The sequence below is a fragment of the Vulpes lagopus genome, chromosome 17, assembly GCF_018345385.1.
Source record: "Vulpes lagopus strain Blue_001 chromosome 17, ASM1834538v1, whole genome shotgun sequence".
In the NCBI taxonomy this organism is placed as follows: Eukaryota; Metazoa; Chordata; class Mammalia; order Carnivora; family Canidae; genus Vulpes; species Vulpes lagopus.
The window spans coordinates 42393451-42412700 of NC_054840.1; the positions used below are offsets into that span (position 1 = coordinate 42393451).

At 39.8% G+C, this 19250-nt stretch overlaps 1 protein-coding gene across 1 annotated transcript in view; it reads right to left on the reverse strand.

Annotated features, from left to right (window-relative positions):
• Positions 1-19043, reverse strand: part of DNAH5 (dynein axonemal heavy chain 5) — a 213886-nt gene extending 194843 nt beyond the window's left edge. Inside the window, exons 1-11 of the mRNA XM_041731659.1 lie at positions 19020-19043; positions 18758-18892; positions 13728-13812; positions 10679-10839; positions 9307-9528; positions 7596-7733; positions 6674-6850; positions 5613-5726; positions 4379-4486; positions 1452-1574; positions 692-907 (exon numbers count right to left, since the gene is read on the reverse strand). Of these exons, the coding sequence (XP_041587593.1) occupies positions 692-907; positions 1452-1574; positions 4379-4486; positions 5613-5726; positions 6674-6850; positions 7596-7733; positions 9307-9528; positions 10679-10839; positions 13728-13812; positions 18758-18892; positions 19020-19043 (1503 nt within the window). The remainder of the gene's footprint in view (positions 1-691; positions 908-1451; positions 1575-4378; positions 4487-5612; positions 5727-6673; positions 6851-7595; positions 7734-9306; positions 9529-10678; positions 10840-13727; positions 13813-18757; positions 18893-19019) is intronic.
• Between the last annotated feature and the right edge of the window lie 207 nt (positions 19044-19250).

Genomic DNA, 19250 nt, shown 5'->3' on the forward strand with positions numbered 1-19250 from the left:
CACAATCAGATGCGCTTAGAACTTTGTGTCAGCTAGTGCCTGACACATAGTATATGCTTCATTAAATATTTCTTGCATGAATAAATGAAGTAGTAAGTTATATTTAAACATTTTTCTTGTGCTACTATTGAAAATACTCTTACTAATGATGATTAACTTTAGACTATTGAGAAGTCATTCTCATAATCACATACCTGAAAAGAACATATTAGCACCATTACACAATTCTCAAATAGATTTAATTTCTTTATTGTTCAAGGACCATGGAGTTTCCATCTAACATTACCGACCTTTTATTTGAATCATTCTAAATATAGATTATTTATGCAAAATATTACAGTTTTAGTTATGGAGAAGGGTAGCAAATTTAGTTTTAAAGTACAGAACCTCGGGACACCTGGGTGGCTGGTCAGTGGAACACGCGACTCTTGATCAGTCTCCCACTAGGTGTAGAGATTATTTTTAAAAAATTAAAATCTTTAGGGATGCCTGGGTGGCTCAGTCAGTTAAGCATCTGTCTTTGACTCAGGTCATGATCTCAGGGTCCTGGGGTTGAGCCCCATGTCTGGCTCCCTGCTCAGCAGGGAGTCTACTTCTCCCTCTCCTTCTGCTCTGCCCCCACTCATGCTCTCTCTCTTTCATTCTCTTTCTCTCTCTCTTAAATAAATAAATATAAAATAAAGAACAGAACCTGGTATCTAGTGACCATGTCTTCCAGTCCTTCAATTTTAGAATCTTGCAGGACTGAGTATGTCCTGAAGGTTGTAAAGATGTCTATTATCTTGGCAAGACGTCGGTGGAAAGTTTCAAATTTTCCAAAAATATACATCTCACTAAATTCAAATTGCTTTTCACTTGGATCTTGTTTAAGTTTTTGTTTCATCTTATGAAAGCAATGTTGATATTCCTTAAAATTAAAAACCAAAGTATTAGAAAAGGAATGTAACACAGGTACCAACCTTATCCTTTTAAGTGGAGGCAGCCACAAATTCAGGATGGAATGGCAAACCCTTTAGTACATACCTATTCTTCAGCTGGGAATGTCATCATTTCCCAACTCCCAATTTAGCAAATTCTCAATTATTCATGTTCTAACTCAAAGGCACAGCCTTTCCACTTGGTCCCCCTGTGTCAGCAGTAGCCTCACTCTGTGTCTAGCTCTCCATTCGCCCATAAGAACCTAAAGAGACTACAGCATCTTTGTATCTCTGGTACTGAGGATGGCATCGGAACATAACAGGCCTCCCAAATGGTAGAATAAGTGAATAAATTTTGAGAGCAGATTTATTAACATTCAATTTTCTTAACAATAAAGAATTACTGTTTTATGAAAAGAATTACTTTTGAGCAACTAATAATGTGGTCATCGCCAAGTGACTTAAGATGCATCAGCATAAGCAATGTAAAAATAATAAAACATTATCTAAATATGTTATTAAGCTGATCATTACCTGCTTCAGCTTAATTGCAGATAATATTTTCTCCATCACAACATCCTGCGGCTGGCTCCAGATGGAAGCAGTTCCATTGTTGGTAATATAGGCTTTACACGCAGATATCATCTGATTGGTCACCTGGAATTTCCCAATAAAATGGTTTCAGGTACATAAAACAGCCATCAGTCATAAACTGGACTAGAGGGCCCTAGACTCCTCTCCCTCTCAGAGTGTACAATCTGCGTACTTGACACTAGGTTTCTTTTTTCCCATCATAACTGTGACCAAGCACTAACCTTGCTCTGCCTCAGCCTTACTGAGGTATAACTGACAAACAAAAATTGTATATACTTAAGATGTACAACATAATGCTTGATATTCATATACAGAGCGAAATGATTACCACAAACATGTTAACACATCTACTACTGCACAGTTACCATTGTGCGTGTGTGTTGAGAAGACTTAGATCTGTTCTCTTAGCAACTTTTGAGTACACAATACAGTATTATTAACTATACTCATTATGTTGTGCATTAGATCCCCAGAATTTATTCATCTTAAAACAGAAAGTTGTAGCTTTTGACAGTATTTCCCCATTTCTCATACTCTCTAACCCCTGGCAATCACACTTCTATTCTCTACTTCCATTTGTTTGACATTTTTTAGATTCCAATCTCTGTCAAAATCATTTATAAATTCAGAGTTGGAAGCACTACAACAAATCAACAGTTCAGGCCGCCTTGTGTATGCAGGATGAACTTAACCAACCAGGAAAGGATTCACTCCCTATCTAAAAGCTACTGAAGGGGCACTTGGGGGCTCAGTTGGTTAAGTGTCTGCCTTTCAGGTCAGGTCATGATCCCAGGGTCCTGGGATTAAGCCTCACATCAGGCTCCCAACTCAGCAGGGAGTCTGCTTCTCTTTTCCCTTTGCCCCTTGTCCTGCTCCTACCCTCTCTCTCACTCTAATAAATAAAAATGAAATCTTTTTTAAAAAAAAGAAAAAAAATGTCAAAAAGAGAAGCAACAGAGAGTCAAGCTGACATCTGTAACCACTAATGTTTTATCCATCCCTCCAAACTGTAAAAAAAAAAAAAAAGAAAGAAAAAGAAAAGAAAACAGAAACAAAACACCTCTTCAGAATCTTCTTGTGATTTTTGTATAAATGAAAAGGAGAATCAGTGACTATACAATATGCATGGAATGACATGGTGTCTGGGACGTGTAGTGCAAAGCTCAGGAGCAGATGTGAATCAAGATGGACGGTGTACGGACAGAACCTGGCTGGCAGGTACATGGGAGTTTGGTGTACAAGTCTCTTTTCTTTTGTACTTGCCTCAAAATTTCCATAATGAAAGGTTTTTCAAAATTAGATAAATGATGGTTTCACAATTTTGTTCAAAAACAAACTTTGCAGATAATATGCACGAAGCCTGGAGTGATAACACAAATTGGTTTTTGAGTCTCCTACTCAGGGAATAGCCCTTGTGACCCTAACATGTCCTTATAACGTGGGAAGAATTGGAGCAAAAGTCTAGTGGATTCCCCTCCTTTTTCTACGTGAAGCGCCTGAGAGTGGAGGAAAGGAGGTCTCCAGTCCAGCTCCTAGGGTGAAGCCCTCCCCCAGGAAGAGCCACACCTCGTACTATGTTAGCATCCACAACACAAGTCCTGATGAGGCAAAAAATGACTCTATTGTAATACAACACTTAAAATTTTCACCTTGAGTTAAAAATAGACCTGCCCTACGACCCAGCAATTGCACTGTTGGGGATTTACCCCAAAGATTCAGATGCAATGAAACGTCGGGACACCTGCACCCCGATGTTTCTATCAGCAATGGCCACAATAGCCAAACGGTGGAAGGAGCCTCGGTGTCCATCGAAAGATGAATGGATAAAGAAGATGTGGTTTATGTATACAATGGAATATTACTCAGCAATTAGAAACGACAAATACCCACCATTTGCTTCAACGTGGATGGAACTGGAGGGTATTATGCTGAGTGAAATAAGTCAATCGGAGAAGGACAAACAGTGTATGTTCTCATTCATTTGGGGAATATGAATAATAGTGAAAGGGAATATAAAGGAAGGGAAAAGAAATGTTGGGAAATATCAGGAAGGGAGACAGAACATAAAGACTCCTAACTCGGGGAAACGAACTAGGGGTGGTGGAAGGGGAGGAGGGCGGGTGTTGGAGGGGAATGGGTGACGGGCACTGAGGTGGACACTTGACGGGATGAGCACTGGGTGTTTTTCTGTATGTTGGTAAATTAAACACCAATAAAAGTTAATTTAAAAAAAAAAAATTTTCACCTTGGCAATGAAAGTCATTTACTTCTTAGAGATTGTTCAAAATGGGAAAGGCAACAGAGCTCACCATAAACAGTTACAAGTTAGGACATAAGGTTTATATATCACTGTTTCTTTGGCAGAGTCATTATAATTGCTTTATGGATTACTGAAACATTGCAAGTGGCTTTTATTATCATGATTACTGTTCTAATAACACCAAGTAAACAACTGTGGCATCGAATAAATTTGGAAAAGTGGCACATAAAACAGGTGAAAGTCAGTTAAATATAATTTTTCTTAATTGAAATTTATCCAATAGTAATAAATACTGTGCTAAATAACATAGGGAAGAAATTCCAAAGAAAATCTTTTTTAATTTTTATTATATAAATAATACAATATTTATTACTTTAATTACTTCGGAAAATAATGTTTTATGATTTGTGAGAATCAGTCTCACAAATACAGTTAATTCTATCTCTGTTGAGAGATTAAAATTTTTTCTTCAAAAGTAGGATACACAGACACTGAATTATGCCAATGGGTAATTTCTAACTTATTAAAAAATTAACCACTGCAAAAAATATATAAGTGACCAAAACTATATATATAAGTAACCATGGATTCTATACTATGCACTTACCTTTACAAACAGAGATGTGATCTTCTCAGAGGTGTTGTAGTAATGAGAGATACTATAGATCATTTTAATTGCATTTATAAGTGTAGGAATAGCATCAATCATGGATATCTGGAAGACACCATGAAGTTTTCAAAGAAACAAATATCAAATTCAGCAAAATTCTAATAGTCTATCATTCAATCTTCATTAGAATAAAATTAGCTAGGAGATTTTTATTTAAATTCTTAAAATATTAACTAACACTACTTACTAATGAACTACTAACGAACACTTACTACTGAAATATTAACACTTCACATAAATGTAATTAAAGGCCATTTTATTTGTAATATTTATTTATTTGCACTTAATCAAATTTTGTTTCAATGCAAGAAACATTAACTTTCTGTTAATGATAAGGTTAACGGTTAATTTTGTAATTAATAAAAGCAGGCACTTCCTAAAGTTAAAAGATAAAACACCAGCTGATAACTCTTCCCACACTTCTCTGAGTATCATCCAGAATGTCAACTAAAATACTTAATGGAAACTGAAATATGCAATAAAGGTTTTTAAAATATAATACCGCATATCCATCTGAAATAGGATGGATGGATAGATAGATAGATAGATAGATAGATATAGATGATAGATGGATAGAGATAGATCTAGATAGATAATAGAGACAGATGTAGATAGATATAGACAAATCCAGATAGTTAATAGATATAAAGATAGATGGATAGATAGATAGATCTAGACAAATCTAGATAGATAGACATGTGTAGACCCTCGAGCAATGCAGAGGTTAGGGGCACCAACCCCCATGTAGTTGAAAACTCAGGCATAACTTCTGATTCCCCAAAAACTTAACTATTAATAGCCTAGTCTCAACCAGAAACCTTACCAATAAGATAAAAAGTTGATCAACACATATTTTGCATGTTATGTGTATTATATACTATATTCTTACAATAAAGTAAGCCAGAGAAAAGAAAATGATTAAGAAAGATAAAATACATTTACAGCGTTGTACTATACTTATTGAAAAAATCCACGTGTAAGCAGACCTATGCAGTCCAAACCCATGTTGCTCAAGGGTAAACTGTATACATATATAATTTTCTTGAGAGTAGAAGGAAGTTTCAAAGACTTTTCCAACAAACTGTAAGATTAATTAACCAAGCTCCACACTCAAGTCAGCCAGTGCCAAAGGGTCACCCATAGACGAAGCAAGTAGAGATCTTTAACTCACAGGGTCAGTACTGTACAAGCGGACACAGCATTTTTCAAGTGTGTACAAATATTTGACATTGTCCTTGGCTTCATTAGCCGCATCAGTAACTCGAATATCCACCTCCCGCCAAGTCTAAGCACAAGACAGGAATGCAATGTTAATGCACTGATTATAGAAGAATTTCCAATATAACAGCTGCTAAAAGTCGCCACAAGACCCTTGTGTCAGACTTTTAGTTTATTCTATGCATCTGGCATAAAAATGAACCCACAGGAGTGAGGGGTAGGGCCACATTGAAGAGCAATGTGAATTTTTTGGCTGAAGTTTTAAAAGGCTCTCTTCAAGACCTTCTCCTATAAAATCTACTCAGTATCTAAGACAGAGCATCAAGAGGGCAGCAGTTCTATTTGAATCCACACCTTCTCTCCTCCACCAGCTCCTAGATCCATTTTGCACCTCATTCCCATATTTTTTATGGTAAAGAACTGAAGGAAGCCTCCAGCCAATAGCCAGCTAGCAGCTGAACCCCACAAGTAACTTGGAGGCATGTCCTCCTCGGAGTGAGCCTCAGAGGAGCCTACACTCTGACCACAACCCCAGGAGAGATGCTGAGTCAGAGTCCCATCAGCTGAGCTGTACCCAAACCCCTGACCCACAGGCTGTGACATAATACATGCTTGCAGTTTTAAGTTGCTAAGTTATAGGGTAACTTATTATGCAGGGATATAAATATTCTAGGGCTTGAAAAAAGGCATATTCAAAGTAATTTCTTGTTTTACTACCCCTACTTGGTCCAAATTCAAAATATATATATAACCACGATTTTATGTTACATCTTAATTACATGCAATGCTCTCTATTAATATATATACTTGCATGTACACCAGCCAACAAATACTATTGATTCAAAGGTTATTTCCACAGTATTCAGGATTATTAAAGGGCCATATTATCTGATCTTAAAGTTTGTTCATAAAGGTATAATAACACTTTTCTGTGCCCAGTTACTCTATGACATGACAATGCACACAGAGAATCTGCATTCCCATGTCTCTAGGCAAAAAGAAATGGCTGATGACCTTGAGAAGCTTCGACCTCGCTGCAGCCAGCACTGCCAACACAGCCTTCACATCTGGGCTTTTCAATTGATCCAAAAGGTAATTAAATTTGGACAGTCTTTTTTTCCAGTGCTCCAGCTCTGCTCGTGGCCCAAGATCATCTGCTTCCCTACGCAGCTGGTTGTTCTCAGCAAGGACCTGAAAATGCACAACAGAGCCATGAACCACTGACTCAGGCTGGCAGTATGAAAGGTAAACATAGGCTAATAATAATAATAATAATAATAATAATAATAGAAACCAATTATGCTATCTTAAACATGATGCATTTTTATTCATTTGAACACTTTGAATGACAGCCTTTTACTTATATCCATTTTTGAAGTTTTAACAAAAACTTAGTTGACTTGCTCCAACTAAAAACTCCTTATTTAAAAAGCTTTAATGAACTTTTGGAGGACCTGATCTCAGAAAGTTCCCTTGACTATCCACTTACTGTATAATCTTGGAGCAATATAACCTTGGAGAGCCCTCATGCCGTAAGTTGGTTCATTCTCAATGTGCTTACTTTTGGATTACATGGTCACTTTAGGATTTTTCTTGAGAATATTTTTTTAAGTGAAGTCTCAAGCTCCTTTCTGGAAGGCACACTGATTAGAAAACTGCTTGTGCTTCTACAGAGGTCCTCTCTCAAGTAAAATACACCTTGAGAAAACTGGCAAAGTAGTCTTGTTACGTAAGTATTTACTGTCATTTCCTCTCATCTCTTCCGATTCTTCCTCTCTCTTCTTAACTAATGACTATAAATTAAATCATATTGAACTTCTCACATTTTTAGGGGCTTATGGCTAAATACTCAGGCAAATGGGAATGGCATACAATATACTGTCTTCCATTGATTACTTCAGTAGCATGGCATCTGAAACTGATTTCTAGAGATTACCTGTTCTGTCTGTCTGATCCATATTCTCATACAACCTTCTATTTTCTCCAAAGTCTCAGGGTTATTAGCTAGAGTCAAGTAGTCTATTGGTTCCTTCAGGGTTTTCAGATCAAATATGTCACACTTTTGAAGGTTCACCTAATTAAAATGAAAGTTAAAATAATAAGATGATGCTAATTTTAACACACACACACACACACACACACACACACACACGAGTTCTGGTTGACCCCCAGGCTTAGATGGATCTTAAGGTTTTCTGGGACGCCTCGGTGGTCAGTCCATTAAGCATCTGCCTTCAGCTCAGGTCATGATTCCCGAGTCCCAGGATGGAGTCCCTCATCAGGCTCCCTGCTCAGTGGGGAGCCTCCTTCCTCCTCTCCCTCTGCTGCTGTCTTGCTCTTTCTCACTCTCTCTCAAATAAATAAATAAATAAAATCTTTACCAAAAAAGGACCTTAAGGTTTTCTCTAGACTACCTGGTTCTCTGAAGAAAGATCCCTAGAGGTATAGTGCGAAACCTAACGCTCAATCCTCCCTACGATTGAGCACACCAATGGAGATGATAGAGGCAGATTTTGGGTTAAAAAAAAAAAAGGAGAGAATCATCATAACATCATAAAATTTGGGAATTAATAAGGAACTTAGAAATTAAAGAGTCAACTCACAAAAACCAAAGAATATGGAGAAGACTGAGGGAAATTTATTGGAGGGAAGGTAATTTCTAAGCCATTACATTCTCCCTCTGTGCTTCCCCCTGCTCATTCTCTCCCTCTCAAAGAAATAAATAAAATCTTTTTTAAAAAATACACTGTCACTGGTATCATAGGCTACATCTCTCTGTCTCCCATACATGCCTGATCTGGGCTATCGTCCATCACGGTTTTGCATCCAGCACCCTCTGCCCCAAGGAATCAGTAGTAACACAAGCTTACTAGAGATCGCACAAATTTTATGGAAGCTAAATCACATACACAATTGCACATTTGCCAAACTTATTCTTAAAGGCCCTTGGTCACAGGCTGAACCACAGGACCCAGTCAGTCTACTCCAGATATGTCAACTCCTCTCTCCTTTCTCTCTGGTCTTCAGGATTTCCTCCATCCCTACCCACCACCCACTCCACACACGCATGTGCACACACACACACACACACACACACACACACACACCACTCTGGTTCCAAATTCCTTTCCTTCTGGGATGCAGAGCAATGCTACAATCATTTAATACACTTCTGTTTGCAGTCAAACATTTGATATGACTGAATAAAACCTACTATCACGGCCAAACCATGATCAAGGAACCCCTAATGCATTAATCACTCCAAACTGTAAGAATTTAAATCTTGTCACCACTACCTCTTGAAGAAGCAATAAAAGTGCCCACAAAATTTTTTCAAGATTTTCCAGGCAGCAGAATTAAGACCATCTAAGAGAAGCATTACTAATATACTTGTATGTTGATTTGTTCACCATCCGATAATTTTTGAAGGAATAACTTATCTGTTCTTACCCTCTCCTTCATTTTTTTAAATTTTTATTTATCTATTCATGAGACACACAGAAAGAGAGACATAGGCAGAGACATAGGCAGAGGGAGAAGCAGGCCCTATGCAGGGAGTCCGATGTGGGACTCAATCCCAGGACCCCAGGATCAGGCCCTGGGCTGAAGGCGGCACGAAACCGCTGAGCCACCTGGGCTGCCCTTACCTTCTCCTTCAAACTCTCCTGTGCACCGGACAGGACGCTCACAAAGCCTTCCAGAGAGCTCAAGAACTCCTGTTGAATACTGGATGCTTCCTGAAGACCCTCGAGCTCGCTCCAGCCATGACTGGTGGCCCTGAGAGCAGGAATGAAGATGTCTGACAGCAAACGCCTCATGCTATTGAGCAGGCCCCCATCCGTGGTATCTAACATATTAAAGCTCACCTCCTGGAAAACAGGAGTAGATCCTCTACTGTAAAAATTATCTACAATTGCAGCATAGCTACTAAGTCACTTCTGAATGTTGTTCATCAATCAAATATCCTGTAGAAATAAATGAAGACAAACCAAATGAGAAAAGCAAAAGCTCTGAGCTTGCTATAGCGAGTCGGTCACCATCGCCAGCATTTCTGCAGACACTCAAAAGCAGGCAGGGGAGTGGGAAAGCTTTCCAGTGGAGAAAAGGAACAGCTTCAGGTGAGTGGAAGCTGGAGGTGGCTATTAGAAGCAGGCATCCTGTGTGATTGGTTAAGGGGTGTATACTTGGCTTTCTCTGATTGGTCCCAGGGAAGTATGCAGGGGGTACAGACAAAGTTAAAGAGGACAATAGTCATAAACCAAGTCCTGGCCATGCTGGCCAATCATTAGAGCAATTCTTGCTTAGCTTCCTTGCTGGCTTCCTGCAAGTCTGACATTGCAGGCCAGCTACCTGGGTTGTCTCGTAGATAAGGGGATTGGTTTTCTGGGAGGTTGCTGCCAGCTGTAGGTCAAAATTCTGTTTCATATATGGTCTGGCCTTTATCTGTTTGTATATTCAGTCTCTCAGTCCAGTAAATTACTTTTTTGGTACCCTTGTTAAGACATAAGCTTTATACCATTCTAAATCGCAATCATCAAACTAAAAGCATGAAATAAACAGAACACAAGATATTACTGGTTGATTTGCTCCAAGCAGATAATGCGCTCACTGAGGACAGAGGAGATTTACACCTTACTTTGTACCAAAAATAAAATTATATATCCATTAATTATTATAAATCTTACTTTAAATACATGCAATTTGCCATCAAATAAATAATGTATGAGGAATTATTTTTAAAAGGAAATACTTCACTGTTTTACACACACATACATACATGCATGCACATGTACACATATGATACCAACTTTTGTTAATAAACTGAATATTAAGTCCTCTTATCCAGCAAGTTTAAAGGAAATATCTTCTTGTTTGCTGTGAATGCTTTTAGAAATACTTCTTTGAAAGTAGTTTTAGATAGCTAAGAAACACAGTGGTTACCTCTACAAGGAAGGATTTTTTTGTAGAATCTATGTGATTTTTGGTAATTTGGGGTAAAGGACTGCTCTAGCCTCTTACCCGATGGATGTTCTCAGGGGTGATGGCTCTGGAAGGGTCAGTCCTGATGAAGAACACACATACTCCAGTAAGAGCAACATCTTTTCCCTCAGTCACGAACACTTTAGGTTTTTTAATCTTCTCAGAAAGAGGGTTTACTCCCCCTGGAGAGCCAAGCTGTCCTACAAATACAAAAGAATTTTAGTTTCAGAAATACTCCTTATAGACCACATGGTTGCCTCTTGGAATGAAGTTGCCTTATTAAAATATGTCATGTTGACTCATCCATGTGCCCTGGAAGGTCCACTGCCTGGACAATCTCTAGCAGATGCCCTGAAGGGATCTAAAAGGAGCTGACTCATTCCAGATCACAGGTTCATTTCAAAATTGTTGCTCCAGAAAAAAAAAAAAAAAAACAAACAGGAATGAAAGGCACAGGAATAAGAGTTTGGTCGAAAGTAGATTCTTGCTGAGGGCACAAAAGTCATTTCCATTCACAATAGACCACAATAGAGCCAATGAGAAGGGGTGAGGGAGGAGACAATACCTATTGCACATGCTCTGTGTCAGTTCCCTGTTCGGTAACTTGTTCACGACTTTAAGGTCGCTACAACCCTAAAGACAGCTGTGACTTGCCCGGGTCACAGCTAACAGGTGGCAGAGCCAAGATCAGAAACCAGGTCAGACTATAAAAGTTCTCAGTATGGTGCTAGAATCAGGACACTGTAGAACCAGGAGAGCATCATGATGAATGGTGTAAGCTCTAGAGCCAGACTCCCAGGGCTTGAGTCTCATGCTGCCCTTCCTGGCCATGTGACCTTGGTCAAGTTATTTAATCTTTCTATGCCTCAGTTTTATCATCTGAAAAATGCAAATAATAATAATACTAGATCCTGGCATCTGGACTTACTGTGAGGATTAAGGGAGTTAATACCCGTGAAGACCTGGAGCACCTGGATGGTTCAGTAGTTGAGCATCTGCCTTTGGCTCAGGGTGTGATTCCAGGGTCCTGGGATCGAGTCCCGCATCGGGTTCCCCAAAGGGAGCCTGCTTCTCCCTCTGCCTATGTCTCTGCCTCTCTCTGTGTCTCTTGTGAATAAATAAATAAAATCTTTTAAAAAATACACGTGAAGACTTTAGAAAAGCACATACAAATAGTCACTCACTAAGCATTCTCGTTATTATTATTTGAAAATTAATTTTTGGTCATCTAAGCACACAACTCATTGAGTGGATCATTTAAATATACAGAGCTAGTCCACTGTACTCTTCTCTTCCCACAAAAGTTTTAACTCTCCAAATGAATCGGTAGCTCAAGCAAGATTATTGGAGGATAAGAGAGGGACCTGAAGAAGGATGTGGACTGGAAGTTGAATCCTAAAATCCTAGGATTAAAACTTCTTGAAGGAACCCTCTCCTAGGCTCTCCCCCCATGGTGCTGGGCTAGAGACTTGGACTGGAGCTTTAACAGTGAATGCGTGCAATAAAGATAACCAGCAGATATCTCTCATCGGGAGGTCAACACATCACCATGGGATGTGCAGCCACCAGATGAATGGCCAACTCTGGAGAATCCACCTAGAGCAAAGACCCAGAGGATCAAGGTCAGCCAACTTGAGACAGTGTCAGTCAAGTAAAAGCTTTCCTGTCATCTCTTCCCTCTTGTCCCTGCCCTACTTCAAACCTGACACGGCCAGAAACTGTAGTTAACACAATGTAGACAGAAGCAGAAGGATAAGTTAAAGAAGCAGAAGAGGACCATATGCTTCTCTCCTACTGCAAATATTGACCTTCAGAGGTCCCTGCTGGGTGGAAGGAAGTCAGAGGAGTGAAGAAGATTTCACTTTAGATCAATTAATTTTGATCAACTGGATTTTTTTTCTGAATTGAGATAGTACTTGTAATGTTAAAAAACTGTAGGAATTTTTCTTACCTAAGAATATCCAGAAAAGTCATGGAATGGTCTGAATTTAACCCAAGGTCAAAAGATTAAAGCCAGTCCCACTGAAAAGGTTTAGAGGGAGAGTGTGAAACAAAAATAAACTTGCATTATGTTTACATCCCACGAACCATTCTTGTTCAATGTCAGATCTACACACGAAGGTACACTTCACCTGGTGCACATTTCATAGATGAACTCAACATTTCATCTGACTTTATGTTTTGCTAACTGGGATAGAATTAGAAACTTCTGTTTTATTTCGATTTTTTACTCAAAGTATAATGAACTTTCTGACCACATAATATCAAATGAATAATTCTAGGAAAATGCCAATCACTTAGAGTACGCATGCATACTTTTCCCAGCTTTTAAATGAAAAAGCATAGCCATACTATATGCCAATAGCAATAACTATTTTCCCTTTCTTCAAAAAGGTCATAAAAGGATGAGCATAATATTTTTGAGCATAATATTTTAATATAATCATAATATTTTTGTTTATGCCCCTAGTTTGGCTTTAAAATTATATGAATCCACATAAACGTAGAATGGGATATGCCAGTTGAATACACACAAAGATTCACAAGTTTTTCTTAAGTGAAAATAACTAAACTTGTCATTCCATATTATTCATTTGAATCATAGTCAGTAGAAGGTAAACATAATGTGGTATTTAGCTAGAAAACTCATTATGCTCATTGGCAACAATTCCTATGTTAAAAATAAATGGTGTCTATATAGAAAAGAAGCAGATGCCCATAGAAAATTCTAGAACATAACTGCATAGAATGAACTACATGGAAGAAAAAGAAATCTCAAAATGTAAAGTACTTCATTATTCCTCAATTACCAGCACAGTCTTAAATAGAAACCAAAATATCTTAAATAAAGCTAGAATCACCAGGCTAGACACCCATCATTATCTGTCCCCTTTCCTTGAGAGGAAAATGGAACCTGGGCCTCACCTACTACCTCACCTACTACACCTCACCTCGGCCCATTTGTCCCATCTGCCAAGGTGGAAGTATAAGAGACCCCGTCAGCTCCAAGACTGACCTTATGCTTCATGCCATCCTCAGATGAATCTAGCAACACATTTGTGGGTTACATCACACCAAGATTGGATACCTGTTTCTGCTACCTCCACGTCCTGATAATAAAATATAAGGTGTCGGAAACCTCCAGCAGCAAAAAGCTGATCAATTCTTTCAATCTGTGAAAAAGAAAAGGTAAGGTCGCAACTTCATGCTGAATTAGAAACCATACTTAAATCAGCATTTACTCTGATCTTTCTTTTTCATCTAATAGAAACCATAGAAAAGGCATAATTATTTTTTCAACATAAAAAACAATGAGAAAGTAAATGCTTCACCATAATAAAAATGTAATTCAATGAAGGAATTCAATTAATCATGAAAATATTTGCTACCTATACACATCTGAAAAGAGACTGTCCCTCCATTTTTCCTAATTTCCTAAAGTGCTGAGCTGTTGAAAGCGGATAAAGAGAGAAGAGTGTTTTGTTTCCACTCAATCAGAAAGAGAACATACCTTTCAAGACCCAGTCTAATGCACTAGAGATAATATTAAATTGTAATCATCACTGAAAAATGCCAGAAAAACACACATTTATGGCACACTCCATCCAGTTCTTTCCAGTTTTTGAATAGATGCTTGTATTACGATGTATTTCCCCCTCAGGACTGCTTTTGCTGCATCCCAAAGATTTTGAACTGTTGTATCTTCATTCTCATTAGTTTCCATGAATCTTTTTAATTCTTCCTTAATTTCCTGGTTGACCCTTTCATCTTTTAGCAGGATGGTCCTTAACCTCCACGTGTTTGAGGTCCTTCCAAACTTCTTGTTGTGATTTAGTTCTAATTTCAAGGCATTATGGTCTGCGAATATGCGGGGGACGATCCCAATCTTTTTTGATTTGTGACCCAGTATGTGGTCTATTCTGGAAAAGGTTCCATGTGCACTTGAGAAGAATGTGTATTCAGTTGTGTTTGGACGTAAAGTTCTGTAGATATCTGTGAAATCCATCTGGTCCAGTGTATCATTTAAAGCTCTTGTTTCTTTGGAGATGTTGTGCTTAGAAGACCTATCGAGGGTAGAAAGAGCTAGATTGAAGTCACCAAGAATAAGTGTATTATTATCTAAGTATTTCTTCACTTTGGTTATTAATTGGTATAAATATTTGGCAGCTCCCACATTCGGGGCATATATATTGAGGATTGTTAAGTCCTCTTGTTGGATAGATCCTTTGAGTATGAGATAGTGTCCCTCTTCATCTCTCACTACAGTCTTCGGGGTAAATTTTAGTTTATCTGATATAAGGATGGCTACCCCTGCTTTCTTTTGAGGACCAGTTGAATGGTAAATGGTTCTCCAACCTTTTATTTTCAGGTTGTAGGTGTCCTTCTGACTCTTGTAATGAGTCAGAAAATGAGTCTCTTGTAGACAGCAAATAGATGGGTCCTGCTTTTTTATCCAGTCTGAAACCCTGCGCCTTTTGATGGGTCATTAAGCACATTCACGTTCAGAGTTACTATTGACAGATATGAGTTTAGGGTCATCATGATATCTATTCAGTCCTTGTTTTTGTGGATTGTTCCACTGGACTTCTTCTTAAAGGGGAATTTTAAGAGTCCCCCTTAAAATTTCTTGCAGAGCTGGTTTGGAGGTCACATATTCTTCCAGTTCCTGCCTGTCTTGGGAGCTCTTTATCTCTTCTTCCATTCTGAATGAGAGCCTTGCTGGATAAAGTATTCTTGGTTGCATGTTCTTCTCATTTAGGACCCTGAATATATCCTGCCAGCCCTTACTGGCCTGGCAGAGGTTCCAGGTCTCTGGGACCCAGGTCTCTGTGGAGAGGTCTGCTGTTACCCTGGCCTGGCAGAGGTCCCAGGTCTGGCCCCAGGTCTCTGTGGAGAGGTCTGCTGTTACCCTAATGCTCCTCCCCATAAAGGTCAGGGATTTCTTGTCTCTTGCTGCTTTGAGGTGTTGTGCCGAAGACGGCGAATCCGAGAAACCGCCAAGGAGCCAACACCAATGCAATCACACGAGGGTTTTTTTTTTTTTAAGGATTTTATTTATTTATTCATGAGAGACACACAGAAAGAGGCAACACGAGAGTTTATTTACAAGCTCGAGCCTGGGTCCAAGTACACCCGACGCAGCGGAGCAAGGACTTGGACCCCGACACTAAGAGGTGTAGCAGCTTTATAGGGGCCAGTGGCCCATGGAATATGCAGAAAGTTGCACAGTCATGCTGGTCCGCTGAGCCAGATTTCTGATTAGGGTGTGTCCTGGTCTTTGATTAGGACGGGGCAGTGCCCTAAGTAATAAGCAGGTCAGCACAAGGCGGGTGCAGCCCAAAATAGAGCCAGTCCTGCTCTGCTTGTCCAGGGGTAGGGGATTTTGTTCAATTTCCTGGGTCTCACAAAGGATCTTCTCTTTACGTTTGGAATTTGCAAGCTTCACTATTAAATGTCGAGGTGTTGAACGGTTTTTATTGATTTCAGGGGGGGATCTCTCTATTTCCTGGATCTGAATGCCTGTTTCCCTTCCCAGATTAGTAAAGTTTTCAGCTAGAATTTGTTCAAATACATATTCTGGCCCTATGTCCCTTTCGGCGCCCTCGGGAACCCCAATTAAACGTAGGTTTTTCTTCCTCAGGCTGTCGTTTATTTCCCTTAATCTGTCTTCTTGGTCTCTTAATTGTCTGTCTCTTTTTTCCTCAGTTTCCCTCTTTGCCATCAACTTATCTTCTATGTCACTCACTTGTTCTTCCACCTCGTTAACCGTCGTCATTAGGACTTCTAGTTTGGATTGCATCTCATTCGATTGATTTTTAATTTCTGCCTGATTGGATCTAAATTGTGCAGTCATGAAGTCTCTGAGTCCTTTATGCTTTTTTCTAGAGCCACCAATAGCTGTTATAATAGTGCTTCTGAATTGGCTTTCTGACATTGAATTGTAATCCAGATTTTGTAACTGTGGGAGAGAGGGCTGTTTCTGATTCTTTCTTTTGAGGTGAGGTTTTCCTTCTAGTCATTTTGCTCAGTGCAGAGTGGCCAAAAACAAGTTGTATTGGGAAAAGGAGAAAAAGAGAGGAGAGAAAGAAGGAAAGAAAAGAGAAAAAGAAAAAAGGAAGAAAAAGAGAGAAAAAAGAGGAAAAAAGAGAAAGAAAAAGAAAGAAAGGGAAAAAAAACGGTGGGGGAAGCAAACAAATAAAAAAAAAAAAACCACGGGGGAGTATCTTCTGATTCTGTATACTTTAAGTCCCTTGACTTCCCCTGGAACTGGTCCGTGTCGCTGGTCTTCTGGGGGAGGGGCCTGTTGTGCTGATTATCAGGTGTTAGCCCTTGGGGGAGCTGCTCTGTCCCTGCCTGGTGCAGGGCTCAGTGGGGGTTGTTCACCCCGTGAGGCCCCAGGAGGAACAACCACAGTGGCGGGGGCAGCTCTGCAGCCCTGGAGTCAGCTCCCGCAGTAGCTCCGGGGCTCTCCGTCTGCAGGGCCTGGAGGCTCCGGGGCGGGGCCACTGATCTGCTCAGCTCGGGGCAGGAGCGTCCTTGCTGTCCTGGGCCCTCCCGGCCTCTGCCTGTCCCCGGGGCGCAGGTGCCTGTTAGTGTCCCCGGGAGCCCGAGGGCATCCCCGCCCTCCTGGGTCCTGCTCCACCTCCCTGCGGGCCCCTTTCCACCCGGGAAGGTTGGTGCAGCTCCCGCTTCTCCGGGTCGGGGCTCTCCTGTCCTGGGGACACTCGCCCCGGCCTCAGCCCGGCTCCTCGCGGGGCCCCTCCCCCTTGGAGGACTTTTGTTTCTTTATTTCTTTTTCCCCCGTCTTCCTACCTGATAGAAGCACGAACTCTTCTCACTGTAGCATTCCAGCTGGTCTCTCTTTAAATCTCAGGCCAAATTCGTAGATTTTCAGGATGATTTTAATGTTATCTAGCTAATTTGGTGGGGACAGGTGATTTGGGGACCCTACTCTTCCACCGTCTTGCCCCTCCCTCCTCCCGGCACACTCCATCCAACAGCAGTCTAGAACTTAGTCCATAAGCCTCACTATACAAGAGGTCTGCCAACTGGCCTACTATGAAAGCACTTTTTCTAAAATCATTGACATAGTTTTAAATTCAAATTGGAAGAAAAAGGATAAAATCTACATGCCCATTAGGATGGCTAATGTCCAAAAACAAAACAAAACAAAACAAAAATAAATATGGTGAAATTGGAACCCTTGTGTCCTGTTGGTGAGAATGTAAAAATGGTATAGTCACTATACCACTAAAAAACATTACCAATAGTGTGCACTCCTCTCAACAGAAAGGACTCATCCTCTCCCTCTCTTTCTATTTTTATGCCTAAAAAGACAAACAAGCAAACGAAAACAACACAGCAAAAACAAAACCCTTCAGCAACCATCATAGGATGCTTCCTCGGTACTCAGGAATTCTATCCTCCCATATTTTGTTTTTGCTTTTGTTTTTTAAGAATTATTTATTTATTTATGATAGACAAAGAATGAGAGAGAGGGAGAGGCAGAATGTGTCACAGGCAGAGGGAGAAGCAGGCTCCATGCCGGGAGCCCGATGTGGGACTCGATCCCGGGACTCTAGGATCGCGCCCTGGGCCAAAGGCAGGCGCTAAACCGCTTAGCCACCCAGGGATCTCCTATCCTCCCATATTTTGATCTTGCCCCTCCAAATTCAAATCATACCCCAGATTTTGGAGGGAAATCGTGACAGAAAATGGAAGTCAAGCTCAAGAACAAAAGAAACCATATTCAGTTGCCAAACCAAAGTCAAAGCCAGGAAGCTATGGCACCATTCAATCACTCAGGTTAGGACAAAATAAATGCAAAACACGATAAATCAGAAGCTGAGAGAAGATTCTATTCTCCTAACTCAGGTTTTAAGATGGCGCCTGAACCCAGCTTCACTGGATTCAGAAACATGCAGATATTGAATGTTCAACATGAACATCTGGAGAGCCTTAAAGTCAATCTGTCACCACCTATACAGTTGGAATGGAGTCTTGCCCATGTTAAAACATACATCCTCCTCTACAGCCCAGCACACATCTTGCTATAGAACAAAGTCAATAGACTCTCTGTGCTTTCCATAAGTCAGTGAGAACTCAAATGTATCTCACCTGATTCCCCTCAAGAATGGCATCTTCCACTTCAGTTTTGTCCAGGTCTATGCAGGAAGCTACAATCGCAAATAAGTAGTCATGCCTACCATCCAAACATGCCCGTTTGGCTTCCTTCTCTTCTTTCAGTCTTTGCTATAAGAAAGGAATAAAAATGTTAGTGGCAGCCGCTGTTCTCAAATGGATTCATTTTATAATAATTTCATGTGATGGTTGCTTTATCAAGTCTTGAGTATTCGAATAACAGACATTTTAATGGTACCAGTTTTTTTGTACTATCTTCCATTTTTAGAAATAATGTTGTTCTATCATGAAAATAAGATGTGCTCGTTGTTTTTAAAATTGTATAACACAGAGAAGCTAAAAGAAAAAAAGAAAAATTATCTGCCATCCAGAAGTTATTACTGCAATTATTTTGTTCTAAATCTTTACAGATTTATTTCTATGCATATATAAACATTCAACAGACACACACAAAAAGAGATCCCCATTC